Raw genomic sequence first — 19,760 nt, forward strand, 5'->3', positions numbered from 1 at the left:
AGACAACTACGTGGACACAGAAAGCTAAGTTCTAATCTCACTACATCTGTCGACTGGTAACAATCCGAAACGCCACAACCTGCACACTTTTAGGCCCATAATCCAGTTCTATTAATGCAAAGCTGCCTCGATAGATGGACAACGAATTCCACGCTTCAAAGAGTGACCACACAAATCCTGTTGTATAATTGCTGCTACTTGCACAATGAACACTTCAGTCGCATCTTTTCTAACAGAACGCAGAAAATGAGAAGAATGGACTCTCTCTTACCGGGACAGATACATTCCAGGCGAGTTGCACATAACGCTTTAAGGTGCTATTTAACTTCCTGCACGTAAACCCACATATTCTTAATCGGGTTTGGAAAGGAACACATAGACCTGATGAAAACGGACAAGATATAGTTCTTGTACAACTGAAAGTGCAACGACCGTCTGACTGAATGTATTACGTCCAAATGTAGGGAAAACAAACTTGCCTGTCCAACCACCTACCGACATCATGAGGAAAGACAAGTTTGATCTGGCAGGCCGTGAATTGTGTAAGCCATGTTAGTTGCCTATGTTTCACCACCACTGCATATTTGTACCACAGAGCGTTTTATTGAAATAATACAATCAGGCAAAGAAAACGGTGGGGCTACCATACACCTATGAGCCACTGTCCGTTTGGGATGCTTGACTACTGATTTAGCTCTGCAGCTCCACCGCTTTGATGTTGAAATGGTGCAGGAAAAAGCTGTGTGCGCAAAAAGCAGTGGAGCGTGGCTATACACGCTGGTTTCTCGGAACTCACAGTTCAGTTGGCGTAGAGAGGGACGATCACACATCTGCTGAGCATTAGAGACACAATAAAGCATAGAAGGAAGAATTTTCCTTGTATAAAGGTAAAACACGTTAGTCCTTTGGAAGTAACATATTGCGTAGTAAGGTAACATTCCAAAGACAACAGTGGTGATGATAACGATCACCATGACAAGGCGAGGCATAGCCGCTGAACGTTCCCAACCGTATGAAAGACAGCCGCCGAAAACCCCACAGTTTGGAAAGGTCTTCTTTATGAGCAAACCAACAGTGAATAAGAGAAATGAGAGCGTGACAGGTACATTTATATTTATTGTGAGAGAATTTCCATACGCGAATGTCCAGACCGTTCCTCCCAACCCCCACAACAGATGCTGACGGAGTAGATCACTATATATCTGGTACATACGTGGAATAGGCCGGCACTGAATGAAGGCATTTCCAGAGGTGCCTTCTGGACAGGTACAGATGGGGATGTGGTTGACTACGTCGCATCGAGCACCCTGTCCGCAAGTTCCTGGGCAGGGGTCAGCACACTTGTTCCTGATGCAAGCTTTCGTCCTGTCACAATCAGTACTCAACACGCACTCTGGCCGGCAACCAGTGTATGGGTCTCCTTGGTATTCTGGAAGACAAGTACAACTGCCATCTCGGCATTCGGCGTTAGGCCCGCAAGGCGAAGGATTGCACGGGTCCGATTCCACAGGTTCTGCAACTGTAAGCAATTTGAAGAACGAAGTGAGTTTGACGTGAACACAATCTGGAGTTTCTACTTCCACATGAAATTAATTTGAAATCATACTTTGCGTAGCTTAAGCTTTCTTACTTGTCGGTTTTGGGAAGCAGTTGGTGAATGGATCTCCTGTGTACCCCTCAGGGCATGTGCACACTGGGGTGTGGTTGATCACACTGCACTGTGCGCCAATGCCACACGACCCAGGACATGGGTCACGACACTTCTCCCGGATACAAGCCCTGTTGCTGGGGCACTCCGAGTTGATGGAGCACTCGGGACGGCAGTTTGGTGGAGCGCCAATGTAATTTGCCAGGCATGAGCATGAAGGATTGCCACCTGTATCACGACATTCAGAATACGGCCCACATGGTGATGGGATGCAAGGATTCACAACTACTGGGGCACTCGGCCTCTGAGGTGGAGCTAAAAAGAGAAAAGAAACAACGTTCTAGGTCAGTCCTGCGCTGTCACCAAGGCTATATTGCATCACACACACTAGAAAAACCTAAGGCTCCAGAAGCTTACGTGGAATTGGATGGCATCTGGCGAAGGGGTCTCCGGTATATCCTTGTTTGCAACTGCATATTGGGCTGTGGTTGATCACCTGGCAGCGAGTATTGAGGCCACACGGCCCAGGGCAAGGGTCCACACACTTCTGGTTCACACAGGCTCGGTTCTGCGGGCATTCGGAGCTCACCACACACTCTGGTCTACAGCCTGGTGGACTGCCAATGTACGACGGTAGGCATGAGCACACAGCCTGCCCATTCACTTGGCGACATTGGCTGTTAGGACCACATGGCGATGGGCTGCACGGATCTCCTGGTTCAGCTACCACAGCTGCGCAATAGAAGGGCCAGTCAGCCATACAAATACAACCGAAAGAACACATGGTTACCAAATAACTCACTCCACAGAGATAAAGTATTTCAGCAGAGAAATTGGTCCTTACGTTCGCTAGCCTGCACTGTGCAGTATCGGAACGGGTCTCCAGTGTATCCCGACCGGCATGTGCACGATGGCAGGTGATTGACCACCTGGCAGTCTGCATTCGGGCCACACGTGCCGGGGCATGGGTCTTGGCACTTGTTACGAATACATGCCCTGTTGGGAGCACAGTCAGTGTTCACCACGCACTCTGGCCGACAGCCTTCGTACGGATTGCCCACATACTCTGGTAGACAAGTGCAAGATCCAGCGCCATTCTGTTCCCTACACACTGCATTCGAACCACATGGTGACGGAGAGCAGGGCGTTGGCCTCTCCTGGGGCACGGCTACAGCTGAAAGCCACAAGTCACAATTATCCTCTGCACGAACTTGCATCCACAATCGCACAAATACAAGAGAAATGACTCAGGAGTTCATTCTTACGTTGTACAAAGCACTGAGAGAACGGGTCTCCAGTGTATCCGACCGCACAGACACACGTAGGCGTGTGGCTGACCACTCGGCACTCAGCATTTGATCCACAAGCTCCAGGACAGGGGTCTTTGCACTTCTGCCCCATACAGGCCAGATGGCTGGCACACTCGCTGTTGCTGACGCACTCAGGCCGACAGTTTGGTGGCGAGCCTTTGAATTCTGGCAGGCACGAGCAAGAGGGGCTGTCTCCAGCTACCTTGCACTGAGCATTTGGACCACAAGGTGACGGCTGGCAAGGGTTCACTGGCTTGCTCACCGGCGAATCAGCTGCATGAGGGAAAAACCAATGTGTGAGAAGAACAAAGTAGTAGCTTACATTGTTTTCTGATATGACAGAAAGAAATGTTTCATCAGTATGGTTCTTACGTATGGGCAGGCATCTGGTGAACGGGTCTCCCGTGTGGCGCGGTGGACAGCTACAGATAGGGTTGTGATTCACCACCTGACACTTAGCCCCAATTCCACACGTTCCTGGGCAAGGATTTCTACATTTCTGGTTGCTGCAGGCTTCATTCTGGCTGCAATCGGAACTCACAACGCACTCTGGCCTGCACGCCGGTGGGCTTCCAAGGTAGCCCGGCACACATGAACATACAGCCTGGCCGTTAATCTCCCGACATTGGCTGTTGGGACCGCATGGAGACGGGTTGCATGGCTGTGTTGCCACGGGAGCTGTGTGAAAAGACAAAAGGGGTTACTCCATTTTGTCTGTCCAAGCTATTACTATTCTACTCAACGCGAAGGTAGTGTATTACATTACATTTATTGTCTATTTTCGAGTTATCAACGTATTGTTCTATACTCTTACAAACGATATTGGCGTGGTCAAGATATATGGTAAGCGTAGAGGATCGATACGAAGTAAGCGGTGCTGGATGTACCTTGCTGTGTAGCACAGCATCCGGAGAGCGCGAGACAATCAGTAACTTCTTGTGACACTCTGACGAAGAATCTCTAACCACGCATTGCATGTCATGCGTTAAGAACAATGGTGTAATCTAAGGTCCGCTTGTGTTTAAAATCTCTTACGTAATCTGGGGAATGTGTTTGACAGCAGATATCAAGAGCCACATGGGCAGTTTCCTCATAGAACCAGCAAAACCCGAGAGTTACTCTTTGTGTTGTATTACTGGGACATCTACATCAGTAAATACAGATTGTCTCACCTTGACCTGCTGAGATTCTGCCAAGTTTAGTTACGTCGATTAGCATTCTTGTGTGTTCCAGTAAATACTATCGGTGTTCGCTTCAATAATTAAGATGGCGGGGTGAAGGAATTAATTCTGAATTATAGTTATTTATCTCGTTTAGCTGACCTCTTGCATGAACTGGAATGATGCATTCCCCACACTATCCAAGTGTTTTTAGCCTTTAGCAACCACAAGGCACGGAGAAAAGTTTAAACTAATCAGTCTACACGGACACTAACAAAACAGTGTCAGTGGCCGGTCTTCACTCTACCGGATGGTCATGTTCTTGAAAACCCATGTACTGGTATTTACCACGGTATCAAGACCGATCTTAATACGAACAGTATACACATGAAAATCTCGTTTAATAGATCTGCTGTTGAAGAATCGCCGCCAGAAGATGATTGAACTTGCATCGAGAATGTTGTCTCTCAGCTAGCGCAGTAACTGTAGCCTCTAGCACACTACAAATACATGTGAGCATTGAGAAAATTGTCAGGAAATATGTTCTCAAGCGAACTGAAGAGTACAGCTTGTTTTGCAAAGTGTTGATGCCTGATGCCTAGAGCTACTAGGATGTCACTTGTCATTTGAGAATTCGATAGGATTGAAGAGGAACTTGACATTCCGCAATGACTTGATAGGCAAAGTGCTGAACACTAAAAACTAGGACAAAGGAGAGAGGAAACTCGCTGCTCTTATACACTCAGACTGACAAGAAGGTGGACCAGTCTTAAATATCACGGACGGGCCATCTCTTGGTAAGATTTGCTGCCTCTTGTATTGCATAGCACTGTGTTACTTCAGTCACGGCTTTGATATCAAGAGAACAGTTGCCTGAGATGCTCAAGAATGAAATCAATCAAGGCAAATCCGCAACAGCTCGCCGTACCATTACGAAATACAGACAGTGGCTCCCACGAAAGCGTCGACAGCAGTTCTTCTAGCCGCAATTTGAATTTTCTGTCGAAGCAGATATGTGTGTAGCAACCAAAGAATTCGCGAGGAGGAGAGGCAAGAGAAGAACGGTACCAGTGTGCGCGACAGTCAAGGATGACAGACTCCCTTTTTCGTCAGAACGACATATTCTGCAGCTTCCACAGCAGACAACTACGTGGACACAGAAAGCTAAGTTCTAATCTCACTACATCTATCGACTGGTAACAATCCGAAACGCCACAACCTGCACACTTTTAGGCCCATAATCCAGTTCTATTAATGCAAAGCTGCCTCGATAGATAGACAACGAATTTCACGCTTCAAAGAGTGACCACACAAATCCTGTTGTATAATTGCTGCTACTTGCACAATGAACACTTCAGTCGCATCTTTTCTAACAGAACGCAGAAAATGAGAAGAATGGACTCTCTCTTACCGGGACAGATACATTCCAGGCGAGTTGCACATAACGCTTTAAGGTGCTATTTAACTTCCTGCACGTAAACCCACATATTCTTAATCGGGTTTGGAAAGGAACACATAGACCTGATGAAAACGGACAAGATATAGTTCTTGTACAACTGAAAGTGCAACGACCGTCTGACTGAATGTCTTACGTCCAAATGTAGGGAAAACAAACTTGCCTGTCCAACCATCTACAGACATCATGAGGAAAGACAAGTTTGATCTGGCAGGCCCTGAATTGTGTAAGCCATGTTAGTTGCCTATGTTTCACCACCACTGCATATTTGTACCACAGAGCGTTTTATTGAAATAATGCAATCAGGCAAAGAAAACGGTGGGGCTACCATACACCTATGAGCCACTGTCCGTTTGGGATGCTTGACTACTGATTTAGCTCTGCAGCTCCACCGCTTTGATGTTGAAATGGAGCAGGAAAAAGCTGTGTGCGCAAAAAGCAGTGGAGCGTGGCTATACACGCCGGTTTCTCGGAACTCACAGTTCAGTTGGCGAAGAGAGGGACGATCATCCATCTGCTGAGCATTAGAGACACAATAAAGCATAGAAGGAAGAATTTTCCTTGTATAAAGGTAAAACACGTTAGTCCTTTGGAAGTAACGTATTGCGTAGTGAGGTAACATTCCAAAGACAACAGTGGTGATGATAACGATCACCATGACAAGGCGAGGCATAGCCGCTGAACGTTCCCAACCGTATGAAAGACAGCCGCCGAAAACCCCACAGTTTGGAAAGGTCTTCATTATGAGCAAACCAACAGTGAATAAGAGAAATGAGAGCGTGACAGGTACATTTATATTTATTGTGAGAGAATTTCCATACGCGAATGTCCAGACCGTTCCTCCCAACCCCCACAACAGATGCTGACGGAGTAGATCACTATATATCTGGTACATACGTGGAATAGGCCGGCACTGAATGAAGGCATTTCCAGAGGTGCCTTCTGGACAGGTACAGATGGGGATGTGGTTGACTACGTCGCATCGAGCACCCTGTCCGCAAGTTCCTGGGCAGGGGTCAGCACACTTGTTCCTGATGCAAGCTTTCGTCCTGTCACAATCAGTACTCAACACGCACTCTGGCCGGCAACCAGTGTATGGGTCTCCTTGGTATTCTCGAAGACAAGTACAACTGCCATCTCGGCATTCGGCGTTAGGCCCGCAAGGCGAAGGATTGCACGGGTCCGATTCCACAGGTTCTGCAACTGTAAGCAATTTGAAGAACGAAGTGAGTTTGACGTGAACACAAACTGGAGTTTCTACTTCCACATGAAATTAATTTGAAATCATACTTTGCGTAGCTTAAGCTTTCTTACTTGTCGGTTTTGGGAAGCAGTTGGTGAATGGATCTCCTGTGTACCCCTCAGGGCATGTGCACACTGGGGTGTGGTTGATCACACTGCACTGTGCGCCAATGCCACACGACCCAGGACATGGGTCACGACACTTCTCCCTGATACAAGCCCTGTTGCTGGGGCACTCCGAGTTGATGGAGCACTCGGGACGGCAGTTTGGTGGAGCGCCAATGTAATTTGCCAGGCATGAGCATGAAGGATTGCCACCTGTATCACGACATTCAGAATACGGCCCACATGGTGATGGGATGCAAGGATTCACAACTACTGGGGCACTCGGCCTCTGAGGTGGAGCTAAAAAGAGAAAAGAAACAACGTTCTAGGTCAGTCCTGCGCTGTCACCAAGGCTATATTGCATCACACACACTAGAAAAACCTAAGGCTCCAGAAGCTTACGTGGAATTGGATGGCATCTGGCGAAGGGGTCTCCGGTATATCCTTGTTTGCAACTGCATATTGGGCTGTGGTTGATCACCTGGCAGCGAGTATTGAGGCCACACGGCCCAGGGCAAGGGTCCACACACTTCTGGTTCACACAGGCTCGGTTCTGCGGGCATTCGGAGCTCACCACACACTCTGGTCTACAGCCTGGTGGACTGCCAATGTACGACGGTAGGCATGAGCACACAGCCTGCCCATTCACTTGGCGACATTGGCTGTTAGGACCACATGGCGATGGGCTGCACGGATCTCCTGGTTCAGCTACCACAGCTGCGCAATAGAAGGGCCAGTCAGCCATACAAATACAACCGAAAGAACACATGGTTACCAAATAACTCACTCCACAGAGATAAAGTATTTCAGCAGAGAAATTGGTCCTTACGTTCGCTAGCCTGCACTGTGCAGTATCGGAACGGGTCTCCAGTGTATCCCGGCCGGCATGTGCACGATGGCAGGTGATTGACCACCTGGCAGTCTGCATTCGGGCCACACGTGCCGGGGCATGGGTCTTGGCACTTGTTACGAATACATGCCCTGTTGGGAGCACAGTCAGTGTTCACCACGCACTCTGGCCGACAGCCTTCGTACGGATTGCCCACATACTCTGGTAGACAAGTGCAAGATCCAGCGCCATTCTGTTCCCTACACACTGCATTCGAACCACATGGCGACGGAGAGCAGGGCGTTGGCCTCTCCTGGGGCACGGCTACAGCTGAAAGCCACAAGTCACAATTATCCTCTGCACGAACTTGCATCCACAATCGCACAAATACAAGAGAAATGACTCAGGAGTTCATTCTTACGTTGTACAAAGCACTGAGAGAACGGGTCTCCAGTGTATCCAACCGCACACACACACGTAGGCGTGTGGCTGACCACTCGGCACTCAGCATTTGATCCACAAGCTCCGGGACAGGGGTCTTTGCACTTCTGCCCCATACAGGCCAGATGGCTGGCACACTCGCTGTTGCTGACGCACTCAGGCCGACAGTTTGGTGGCGAGCCTTTGAATTCTGGCAGGCACGAGCAAGAGGGGCTGTCTCCAGCTACCTTGCACTGAGCATTTGGACCACAAGGTGACGGCTGGCAAGGGTTCACTGGCTTGCTCACCGGCGAATCAGCTGCATGAGGGAAAAACCAATGTGTGAGAAGAACAAAGTAGTAGCTTACATTGTTTTCTGATATGACAGAAAGAAATGTTTCATCAGTATGGTTCTTACGTATGGGCAGGCATCTGGTGAACGGGTCTCCCGTGTGGCGCGGTGGACAGCTACAGATAGGGTTGTGATTCACCACCTGACACTTAGCCCCAATTCCACACGTTCCTGGGCAAGGATTTCTACATTTCTGGTTGCTGCAGGCTTCATTCTGGCTGCAATCGGAACTCACAACGCACTCTGGCCTGCACGCCGGTGGGCTTCCAAGGTAGCCCGGCACACATGAACATACAGCCTGGCCGTTAATCTCCCGACATTGGCTGTTGGGACCGCATGGAGACGGGTTGCATGGCTGTGTTGCCACGGGAGCTGTGTGAAAAGACAAAAGGGGTTACTCCATTTTGTCTGTCCAAGCTATTACTATTCTACTCAACGCGAAGGTAGTGTATTACATTACATTTATTGTCTATTTTCGAGTTATCAACGTATTGTTCTATACTCTTACAAACGATATTGGCGTGGTCAAGATATATGGTAAGCGTAGAGGATCGATACGAAGTAAGCGGTGCTGGATGTACCTTGCTGTGTAGCACAGCATCCGGAGAGCGCGAGACAATCAGTAACTTCTTGTGACACTCTGACGAAGAATCTCTAACCACGCATTGCATGTCATGCGTTAAGAACAATGGTGTAATCTAAGGTCCGCTTGTGTTTAAAATCTCTTACGTAATCTGGGGAATGTGTTTGACAGCAGATATCAAGAGCCACATGGGCAGTTTCCTCATAGAACCAGCAAAACCCGAGAGTTACTCTTTGTGTTGTATTACTGGGACATCTACATCAGTAAATACAGATTGTCTCACCTTGACCTGCTGAGATTCTGCCAAGTTTAGTTACGTCGATTAGCATTCTTGTGTGTTCCAGTAAATACTATCGGTGTTCGCTTCAATAATTAAGATGGCGGGGTGAAGGAATTAATTCTGAATTATAGTTATTTATCTCGTTTAGCTGACCTCTTGCATGAACTGGAATGATGCATTCCCCACACTATCCAAGTGTTTTTAGCCTTTAGCAACCACAAGGCACGGAGAAAAGTTTAAACTAATCAGTCTACACGGACACTAACAAAACAGTGTCAGTGGCCGGTCTTCACTCTACCGGATGGTCATGTTCTTGAAAACCCATGTACTGGTATTTACCACGGTATCAAGACCGATCTTAATACGAACAGTATACACATGAAAATCTCGTTTAATAGATCTGCTGTTGAAGAATCGCCGCCAGAAGATGATTGAACTTGCATCGAGAATGTTGTCTCTCAGCTAGCGCAGTAACTGTAGCCTCTAGCACACTACAAATACATGTGAGCATTGAGAAAATTGTCAGGAAATATGTTCTCAAGCGAACTGAAGAGTACAGCTTGTTTTGCAAAGTGTTGATGCCTGATGCCTAGAGCTACTAGGATGTCACTTGTCATTTGAGAATTCGATAGGATTGAAGAGGAACTTGACATTCCGCAATGACTTGATAGGCAAAGTGCTGAACACTAAAAACTAGGACAAAGGAGAGAGGAAACTCGCTGCTCTTATACACTCAGACTGACAAGAAGGTGGACCAGTCTTAAATATCACGGACGGGCCATCTCTTGGTAAGATTTGCTGCCTCTTGTATTGCATAGCACTGTGTTACTTCAGTCACGGCTTTGATATCAAGAGAACAGTTGCCTGAGATGCTCAAGAATGAAATCAATCAAGGCAAATCCGCAACAGCTCGCCGTACCATTACGAAATACAGACAGTGGCTCCCACGAAAGCGTCGACAGCAGTTCTTCTAGCCGCAATTTGAATTTTCTGTCGAAGCAGATATGTGTGTAGCAACCAAAGAATTCGCGAGGAGGAGAGGCAAGAGAAGAACGGTACCAGTGTGCGCGACAGTCAAGGATGACAGACTCCCTTTTTCGTCAGAACGACATATTCTGCAGCTTCCACAGCAGACAACTACGTGGACACAGAAAGCTAAGTTCTAATCTCACTACATCTATCGACTGGTAACAATCCGAAACGCCACAACCTGCACACTTTTAGGCCCATAATCCAGTTCTATTAATGCAAAGCTGCCTCGATAGATAGACAACGAATTTCACGCTTCAAAGAGTGACCACACAAATCCTGTTGTATAATTGCTGCTACTTGCACAATGAACACTTCAGTCGCATCTTTTCTAACAGAACGCAGAAAATGAGAAGAATGGACTCTCTCTTACCGGGACAGATACATTCCAGGCGAGTTGCACATAACGCTTTAAGGTGCTATTTAACTTCCTGCACGTAAACCCACATATTCTTAATCGGGTTTGGAAAGGAACACATAGACCTGATGAAAACGGACAAGATATAGTTCTTGTACAACTGAAAGTGCAACGACCGTCTGACTGAATGTCTTACGTCCAAATGTAGGGAAAACAAACTTGCCTGTCCAACCATCTACAGACATCATGAGGAAAGACAAGTTTGATCTGGCAGGCCCTGAATTGTGTAAGCCATGTTAGTTGCCTATGTTTCACCACCACTGCATATTTGTACCACAGAGCGTTTTATTGAAATAATGCAATCAGGCAAAGAAAACGGTGGGGCTACCATACACCTATGAGCCACTGTCCGTTTGGGATGCTTGACTACTGGTTTAGCTCTGCAGCTCCACCGCTTTGATGTTGAAATGGAGCAGGAAAAAGCTGTGTGCGCAAAAAGCAGTGGAGCGTGGCTATACACGCCGGTTTCTCGGAACTCACAGTTCAGTTGGCGAAGAGAGGGACGATCATCCATCTGCTGAGCATTAGAGACACAATAAAGCATAGAAGGAAGAATTTTCCTTGTATAAAGGTAAAACACGTTAGTCCTTTGGAAGTAACGTATTGCGTAGTGAGGTAACATTCCAAAGACAACAGTGGTGATGATAACGATCACCATGACAAGGCGAGGCATAGCCGCTGAACGTTCCCAACCGTATGAAAGACAGCCGCCGAAAACCCCACAGTTTGGAAAGGTCTTCATTATGAGCAAACCAACAGTGAATAAGAGAAATGAGAGCGTGACAGGTACATTTATATTTATTGTGAGAGAATTTCCATACGCGAATGTCCAGACCGTTCCTCCCAACCCCCACAACAGATGCTGACGGAGTAGATCACTATATATCTGGTACATACGTGGAATAGGCCGGCACTGAATGAAGGCATTTCCAGAGGTGCCTTCTGGACAGGTACAGATGGGGATGTGGTTGACTACGTCGCATCGAGCACCCTGTCCGCAAGTTCCTGGGCAGGGGTCAGCACACTTGTTCCTGATGCAAGCTTTCGTCCTGTCACAATCAGTACTCAACACGCACTCTGGCCGGCAACCAGTGTATGGGTCTCCTTGGTATTCTCGAAGACAAGTACAACTGCCATCTCGGCATTCGGCGTTAGGCCCGCAAGGCGAAGGATTGCACGGGTCCGATTCCACAGGTTCTGCAACTGTAAGCAATTTGAAGAACGAAGTGAGTTTGACGTGAACACAATCTGGAGTTTCTACTTCCACATGAAATTAATTTGAAATCATACTTTGCGTAGCTTAAGCTTTCTTACTTGTCGGTTTTGGGAAGCAGTTGGTGAATGGATCTCCTGTGTACCCCTCAGGGCATGTGCACACTGGGGTGTGGTTGATCACACTGCACTGTGCGCCAATGCCACACGACCCAGGACATGGGTCACGACACTTCTCCCTGATACAAGCCCTGTTGCTGGGGCACTCCGAGTTGATGGAGCACTCGGGACGGCAGTTTGGTGGAGCGCCAATGTAATTTGCCAGGCATGAGCATGAAGGATTGCCACCTGTATCACGACATTCAGAATACGGCCCACATGGTGATGGGATGCAAGGATTCACAACTACTGGGGCACTCGGCCTCTGAGGTGGAGCTAAAAAGAGAAAAGAAACAACGTTCTAGGTCAGTCCTGCGCTGTCACCAAGGCTATATTGCATCACACACACTAGAAAAACCTAAGGCTCCAGAAGCTTACGTGGAATTGGATGGCATCTGGCGAAGGGGTCTCCGGTATATCCTTGTTTGCAACTGCATATTGGGCTGTGGTTGATCACCTGGCAGCGAGTATTGAGGCCACACGGCCCAGGGCAAGGGTCCACACACTTCTGGTTCACACAGGCTCGGTTCTGCGGGCATTCGGAGCTCACCACACACTCTGGTCTACAGCCTGGTGGACTGCCAATGTACGACGGTAGGCATGAGCACACAGCCTGCCCATTCACTTGGCGACATTGGCTGTTAGGACCACATGGCGATGGGCTGCACGGATCTCCTCGTTCAGCTACCACAGCTGCGCAATAGAAGGGCCAGTCAGCCATACAAATACAACCGAAAGAACACATGGTTACCAAATAACTCACTCCACAGAGATAAAGTATTTCAGCAGAGAAATTGGTCCTTACGTTCGCTAGCCTGCACTGTGCAGTATCGGAACGGGTCTCCAGTGTATCCCGGCCGGCATGTGCACGATGGCAGGTGATTGACCACCTGGCAGTCTGCATTCGGGCCACACGTGCCGGGGCATGGGTCTTGGCACTTGTTACGAATACATGCCCTGTTGGGAGCACAGTCAGTGTTCACCACGCACTCTGGCCGACAGCCTTCGTACGGATTGCCCACATACTCTGGTAGACAAGTGCAAGATCCAGCGCCATTCTGTTCCCTACACACTGCATTCGAACCACATGGCGACGGAGAGCAGGGCGTTGGCCTCTCCTGTGGCACGGCTACAGCTGAAAGCCACAAGTCACAATTATCCTCTGCACGAACTTGCATCCAAAATCGCACAAATACAAGAGAAATGACTCAGGAGTTCATTCTTACGTTGTACAAAGCACTGAGAGAACGGGTCTCCAGTGTATCCAACCGCACACACACACGTAGGCGTGTGGCTGACCACTCGGCACTCAGCATTTGATCCACAAGCTCCGGGACAGGGGTCTTTGCACTTCTGCCCCATACAGGCCAGATGGCTGGCACACTCGCTGTTGCTGACGCACTCAGGCCGACAGTTTGGTGGCGAGCCTTTGAATTCTGGCAGGCACGAGCAAGAGGGGCTGTCTCCAGCTACCTTGCACTGAGCATTTGGACCACAAGGTGACGGCTGGCAAGGGTTCACTGGCTTGCTCACCGGCGAATCAGCTGCATGAGGGAAAAACCAATGTGTGAGAAGAACAAAGTAGTAGCTTACATTGTTTTCTGATATGACAGAAAGAAATGTTTCATCAGTATGGTTCTTACGTATGGGCAGGCATCTGGTGAACGGGTCTCCCGTGTGGCGCGGTGGACAGCTACAGATAGGGTTGTGATTCACCACCTGACACTTAGCCCCAATTCCACACGTTCCTGGGCAAGGATTTCTACATTTCTGGTTGCTGCAGGCTTCATTCTGGCTGCAATCGGAACTCACAACGCACTCTGGCCTGCACGCCGGTGGGCTTCCAAGGTAGCCCGGCACACATGAACATACAGCCTGGCCGTTAATCTCCCGACATTGGCTGTTGGGACCGCATGGAGACGGGTTGCATGGCTGTGTTGCCACGGGAGCTGTGTGAAAAGACAAAAGGGGTTACTCCATTTTGTCTGTCCAAGCTATTACTATTCTACTCAACGCGAAGGTAGTGTATTACATTACATTTATTGTCTATTTTCGAGTTATCAACGTATTGTTCTATACTCTTACAAACGATATTGGCGTGGTCAAGATATATGGTAAGCGTAGAGGATCGATACGAAGTAAGCGGTGCTGGATGTACCTTGCTGTGTAGCACAGCATCCGGAGAGCGCGAGACAATCAGTAACTTCTTGTGACACTCTGACGAAGAATCTCTAACCACGCATTGCATGTCATGCGTTAAGAACAATGGTGTAATCTAAGGTCCGCTTGTGTTTAAAATCTCTTACGTAATCTGGGGAATGTGTTTGACAGCAGATATCAAGAGCCACATGGGCAGTTTCCTCATAGAACCAGCAAAACCCGAGAGTTACTCTTTGTGTTGTATTACTGGGACATCTACATCAGTAAATACAGATTGTCTCACCTTGACCTGCTGAGATTCTGCCAAGTTTAGTTACGTCGATTAGCATTCTTGTGTGTTCCAGTAAATACTATCGGTGTTCGCTTCAATAATTAAGATGGCGGGGTGAAGGAATTAATTCTGAATTATAGTTATTTATCTCGTTTAGCTGACCTCTTGCATGAACTGGAATGATGCATTCCCCACACTATCCAAGTGTTTTTAGCCTTTAGCAACCACAAGGCACGGAGAAAAGTTTAAACTAATCAGTCTACACGGACACTAACAAAACAGTGTCAGTGGCCGGTCTTCACTCTACCGGATGGTCATGTTCTTGAAAACCCATGTACTGGTATTTACCACGGTATCAAGACCGATCTTAATACGAACAGTATACACATGAAAATCTCGTTTAATAGATCTGCTGTTGAAGAATCGCCGCCAGAAGATGATTGAACTTGCATCGAGAATGTTGTCTCTCAGCTAGCGCAGTAACTGTAGCCTCTAGCACACTACAAATACATGTGAGCATTGAGAAAATTGTCAGGAAATATGTTCTCAAGCGAACTGAAGAGTACAGCTTGTTTTGCAAAGTGTTGATGCCTGATGCCTAGAGCTACTAGGATGTCACTTGTCATTTGAGAATTCGATAGGATTGAAGAGGAACTTGACATTCCGCAATGACTTGATAGGCAAAGTGCTGAACACTAAAAACTAGGACAAAGGAGAGAGGAAACTCGCTGCTCTTATACACTCAGACTGACAAGAAGGTGGACCAGTCTTAAATATCACGGACGGGCCATCTCTTGGTAAGATTTGCTGCCTCTTGTATTGCATAGCACTGTGTTACTTCAGTCACGGCTTTGATATCAAGAGAACAGTTGCCTGAGATGCTCAAGAATGAAATCAATCAAGGCAAATCCGCAACAGCTCGCCGTACCATTACGAAATACAGACAGTGGCTCCCACGAAAGCGTCGACAGCAGTTCTTCTAGCCGCAATTTGAATTTTCTGTCGAAGCAGATATGTGTGTAGCAACCAAAGAATTCGCGAGGAGGAGAGGCAAGAGAAGAACGGTACCAGTGTGCGCGACAGTCAAGGATGACAGACTCCCTTTTTCGTCAGAACGACATATTCTGCAGCTTCCACAGCAGACAACTACGTGGACACAGAAAGCTAAGTTCTAATCTCACTACATCTATCGACTGGTAACAATCCGAAACGCCACAACCTGCACACTTTTAGGCCCATAATCCAGTTCTATTAATGCAAAGCTGCCTCGATAGATAGACAACGAATTTCACGCTTCAAAGAGTGACCACACAAATCCTGTTGTATAATTGCTGCTACTTGCACAATGAACACTTCAGTCGCATCTTTTCTAACAGAACGCAGAAAATGAGAAGAATGGACTCTCTCTTACCGGGACAGATACATTCCAGGCGAGTTGCACATAACGCTTTAAGGTGCTATTTAACTTCCTGCACGTAAACCCACATATTCTTAATCGGGTTTGGAAAGGAACACATAGACCTGATGAAAACGGACAAGATATAGTTCTTGTACAACTGAAAGTGCAACGACCGTCTGACTGAATGTCTTACGTCCAAATGTAGGGAAAACAAACTTGCCTGTCCAACCATCTACAGACATCATGAGGAAAGACAAGTTTGATCTGGCAGGCCCTGAATTGTGTAAGCCATGTTAGTTGCCTATGTTTCACCACCACTGCATATTTGTACCACAGAGCGTTTTATTGAAATAATGCAATCAGGCAAAGAAAACGGTGGGGCTACCATACACCTATGAGCCACTGTCCGTTTGGGATGCTTGACTACTGGTTTAGCTCTGCAGCTCCACCGCTTTGATGTTGAAATGGAGCAGGAAAAAGCTGTGTGCGCAAAAAGCAGTGGAGCGTGGCTATACACGCCGGTTTCTCGGAACTCACAGTTCAGTTGGCGAAGAGAGGGACGATCATCCATCTGCTGAGCATTAGAGACACAATAAAGCATAGAAGGAAGAATTTTCCTTGTATAAAGGTAAAACACGTTAGTCCTTTGGAAGTAACGTATTGCGTAGTGAGGTAACATTCCAAAGACAACAGTGGTGATGATAACGATCACCATGACAAGGCGAGGCATAGCCGCTGAACGTTCCCAACCGTATGAAAGACAGCCGCCGAAAACCCCACAGTTTGGAAAGGTCTTCATTATGAGCAAACCAACAGTGAATAAGAGAAATGAGAGCGTGACAGGTACATTTATATTTATTGTGAGAGAATTTCCATACGCGAATGTCCAGACCGTTCCTCCCAACCCCCACAACAGATGCTGACGGAGTAGATCACTATATATCTGGTACATACGTGGAATAGGCCGGCACTGAATGAAGGCATTTCCAGAGGTGCCTTCTGGACAGGTACAGATGGGGATGTGGTTGACTACGTCGCATCGAGCACCCTGTCCGCAAGTTCCTGGGCAGGGGTCAGCACACTTGTTCCTGATGCAAGCTTTCGTCCTGTCACAATCAGTACTCAACACGCACTCTGGCCGGCAACCAGTGTATGGGTCTCCTTGGTATTCTCGAAGACAAGTACAACTGCCATCTCGGCATTCGGCGTTAGGCCCGCAAGGCGAAGGATTGCACGGGTCCGATTCCACAGGTTCTGCAACTGTAAGCAATTTGAAGAACGAAGTGAGTTTGACGTGAACACAATCTGGAGTTTCTACTTCCACATGAAATTAATTTGAAATCATACTTTGCGTAGCTTAAGCTTTCTTACTTGTCGGTTTTGGGAAGCAGTTGGTGAATGGATCTCCTGTGTACCCCTCAGGGCATGTGCACACTGGGGTGTGGTTGATCACACTGCACTGTGCGCCAATGCCACACGACCCAGGACATGGGTCACGACACTTCTCCCTGATACAAGCCCTGTTGCTGGGGCACTCCGAGTTGATGGAGCACTCGGGACGGCAGTTTGGTGGAGCGCCAATGTAATTTGCCAGGCATGAGCATGAAGGATTGCCACCTGTATCACGACATTCAGAATACGGCCCACATGGTGATGGGATGCAAGGATTCACAACTACTGGGGCACTCGGCCTCTGAGGTGGAGCTAAAAAGAGAAAAGAAACAACGTTCTAGGTCAGTCCTGCGCTGTCACCAAGGCTATATTGCATCACACACACTAGAAAAACCTAAGGCTCCAGAAGCTTACGTGGAATTGGATGGCATCTGGCGAAGGGGTCTCCGGTATATCCTTGTTTACAACTGCATATTGGGCTGTGGTTGATCACCTGGCAGCGAGTATTGAGGCCACACGGCCCAGGGCAAGGGTCCACACACTTCTGGTTCACACAGGCTCGGTTCTGCGGGCATTCGGAGCTCACCACACACTCTGGTCTACAGCCTGGTGGACTGCCAATGTACGACGGTAGGCATGAGCACACAGCCTGCCCATTCACTTGGCGACATTGGCTGTTAGGACCACATGGCGATGGGCTGCACGGATCTCCTGGTTCAGCTACCACAGCTGCGCAATAGAAGGGCCAGTCAGCCACACAAATACAACCGAAAGAACACATGGTTACCAAATAACTCACTCCACAGAGATAAAGTATTTCAGCAGAGAAATTGGTCCTTACGTTCGCTAGCCTGCACTGTGCAGTATCGGAACGGGTCTCCAGTGTATCCCGACCGGCATGTGCACGATGGCAGGTGATTGACCACCTGGCAGTCTGCATTCGGGCCACACGTGCCGGGGCATGGGTCTTGGCACTTGTTACGAATACATGCCCTGTTGGGAGCACAGTCAGTGTTCACCACGCACTCTGGCCGACAGCCTTCGTACGGATTGCCCACATACTCTGGTAGACAAGTGCAAGATCCAGCGCCATTCTGTTCCCTACACACTGCATTCGAACCACATGGCGACGGAGAGCAGGGCGTTGGCCTCTCCTGGGGCACGGCTACAGCTGAAAGCCACAAGTCACAATTATCCTCTGCACGAACTTGCATCCACAATCGCACAAATACAAGAGAAATGACTCAGGAGTTCATTCTTACGTTGTACAAAGCACTGAGAGAACGGGTCTCCAGTGTATCCAACCGCACACACACACGTAGGCGTGTGGCTGACCACTCGGCACTCAGCATTTGATCCACAAGCTCCGGGACAGGGGTCTTTGCACTTCTGCCCCATACAGGCCAGATGGCTGGTACACTCGCTGTTGCTGACGCACTCAGGCCGACAGTTTGGTGGCGAGCCTTTGAATTCTGGCAGGCACGAGCAAGAGGGGCTGTCTCCAGCTACCTTGCACTGAGCATTTGGACCACAAGGTGACGGCTGGCAAGGGTTCACTGGCTTGCTCACCGGCGAATCAGCTGCATGAGGGAAAAACCAATGTGTGAGAAGAACAAAGTAGTAGCTTACATTGTTTTCTGATATGACAGAAAGAAATGTTTCATCAGTATGGTTCTTACGTATGGGCAGGCATCTGGTGAACGGGTCTCCCGTGTGGCGCGGTGGACAGCTACAGATAGGGTTGTGATTCACCACCTGACACTTAGCCCCAATTCCACACGTTCCTGGGCAAGGATTTCTACATTTCTGGTTGCTGCAGGCTTCATTCTGGCTGCAATCGGAACTCACAACGCACTCTGGCCTGCACGCCGGTGGGCTTCCAAGGTAGCCCGGCACACATGAACATACAGCCTGGCCGTTAATCTCCCGACATTGGCTGTTGGGACCGCATGGAGACGGGTTGCATGGCTGTGTTGCCACGGGAGCTGTGTGAAAAGACAAAAGGGGTTACTCCATTTTGTCTGTCCAAGCTATTACTATTCTACTCAACGCGAAGGTAGTGTATTACATTACATTTATTGTCTATTTTCGAGTTATCAACGTATTGTTCTATACTCTTACAAACGATATTGGCGTGGTCAAGATATATGGTAAGCGTAGAGGATCGATACGAAGTAAGCGGTGCTGGATGTACCTTGCTGTGTAGCACAGCATCCGGAGAGCGCGAGACAATCAGTAACTTCTTGTGACACTCTGACGAAGAATCTCTAACCACGCATTGCATGTCATGCGTTAAGAACAATGGTGTAATCTAAGGTCCGCTTGTGTTTAAAAT

At 48.1% G+C, this 19,760-nt stretch overlaps 1 protein-coding gene across 1 annotated transcript in view; it reads right to left on the reverse strand.

Moving 5' to 3' along the window:
- The window catches only part of LOC124775374, a 607,101-nt gene that overhangs the window by 123,981 nt on the left and 463,360 nt on the right, over window positions 1-19,760 (reverse strand). The window contains exons 113-136 of the mRNA XM_047250212.1: window positions 19,105-19,410; window positions 18,688-19,005; window positions 18,267-18,596; window positions 17,840-18,154; window positions 17,405-17,737; window positions 16,988-17,293; window positions 13,847-14,152; window positions 13,430-13,747; window positions 13,009-13,338; window positions 12,582-12,896; window positions 12,147-12,479; window positions 11,730-12,035; window positions 8,589-8,894; window positions 8,172-8,489; window positions 7,751-8,080; window positions 7,324-7,638; window positions 6,889-7,221; window positions 6,472-6,777; window positions 3,331-3,636; window positions 2,914-3,231; window positions 2,493-2,822; window positions 2,066-2,380; window positions 1,631-1,963; window positions 1,214-1,519 (exon numbers count right to left, since the gene is read on the reverse strand). Coding sequence (XP_047106168.1) covers window positions 1,214-1,519; window positions 1,631-1,963; window positions 2,066-2,380; window positions 2,493-2,822; window positions 2,914-3,231; window positions 3,331-3,636; window positions 6,472-6,777; window positions 6,889-7,221; window positions 7,324-7,638; window positions 7,751-8,080; window positions 8,172-8,489; window positions 8,589-8,894; window positions 11,730-12,035; window positions 12,147-12,479; window positions 12,582-12,896; window positions 13,009-13,338; window positions 13,430-13,747; window positions 13,847-14,152; window positions 16,988-17,293; window positions 17,405-17,737; window positions 17,840-18,154; window positions 18,267-18,596; window positions 18,688-19,005; window positions 19,105-19,410 — 7,632 coding nt within the window. The remainder of the gene's footprint in view (window positions 1-1,213; window positions 1,520-1,630; window positions 1,964-2,065; window positions 2,381-2,492; window positions 2,823-2,913; window positions 3,232-3,330; window positions 3,637-6,471; window positions 6,778-6,888; window positions 7,222-7,323; window positions 7,639-7,750; window positions 8,081-8,171; window positions 8,490-8,588; window positions 8,895-11,729; window positions 12,036-12,146; window positions 12,480-12,581; window positions 12,897-13,008; window positions 13,339-13,429; window positions 13,748-13,846; window positions 14,153-16,987; window positions 17,294-17,404; window positions 17,738-17,839; window positions 18,155-18,266; window positions 18,597-18,687; window positions 19,006-19,104; window positions 19,411-19,760) is intronic.

Source organism: Schistocerca piceifrons, chromosome 1 (genome assembly GCF_021461385.2).
Source record: "Schistocerca piceifrons isolate TAMUIC-IGC-003096 chromosome 1, iqSchPice1.1, whole genome shotgun sequence".
NCBI lineage: Eukaryota > Metazoa > Arthropoda > Insecta > Orthoptera > Acrididae > Schistocerca > Schistocerca piceifrons.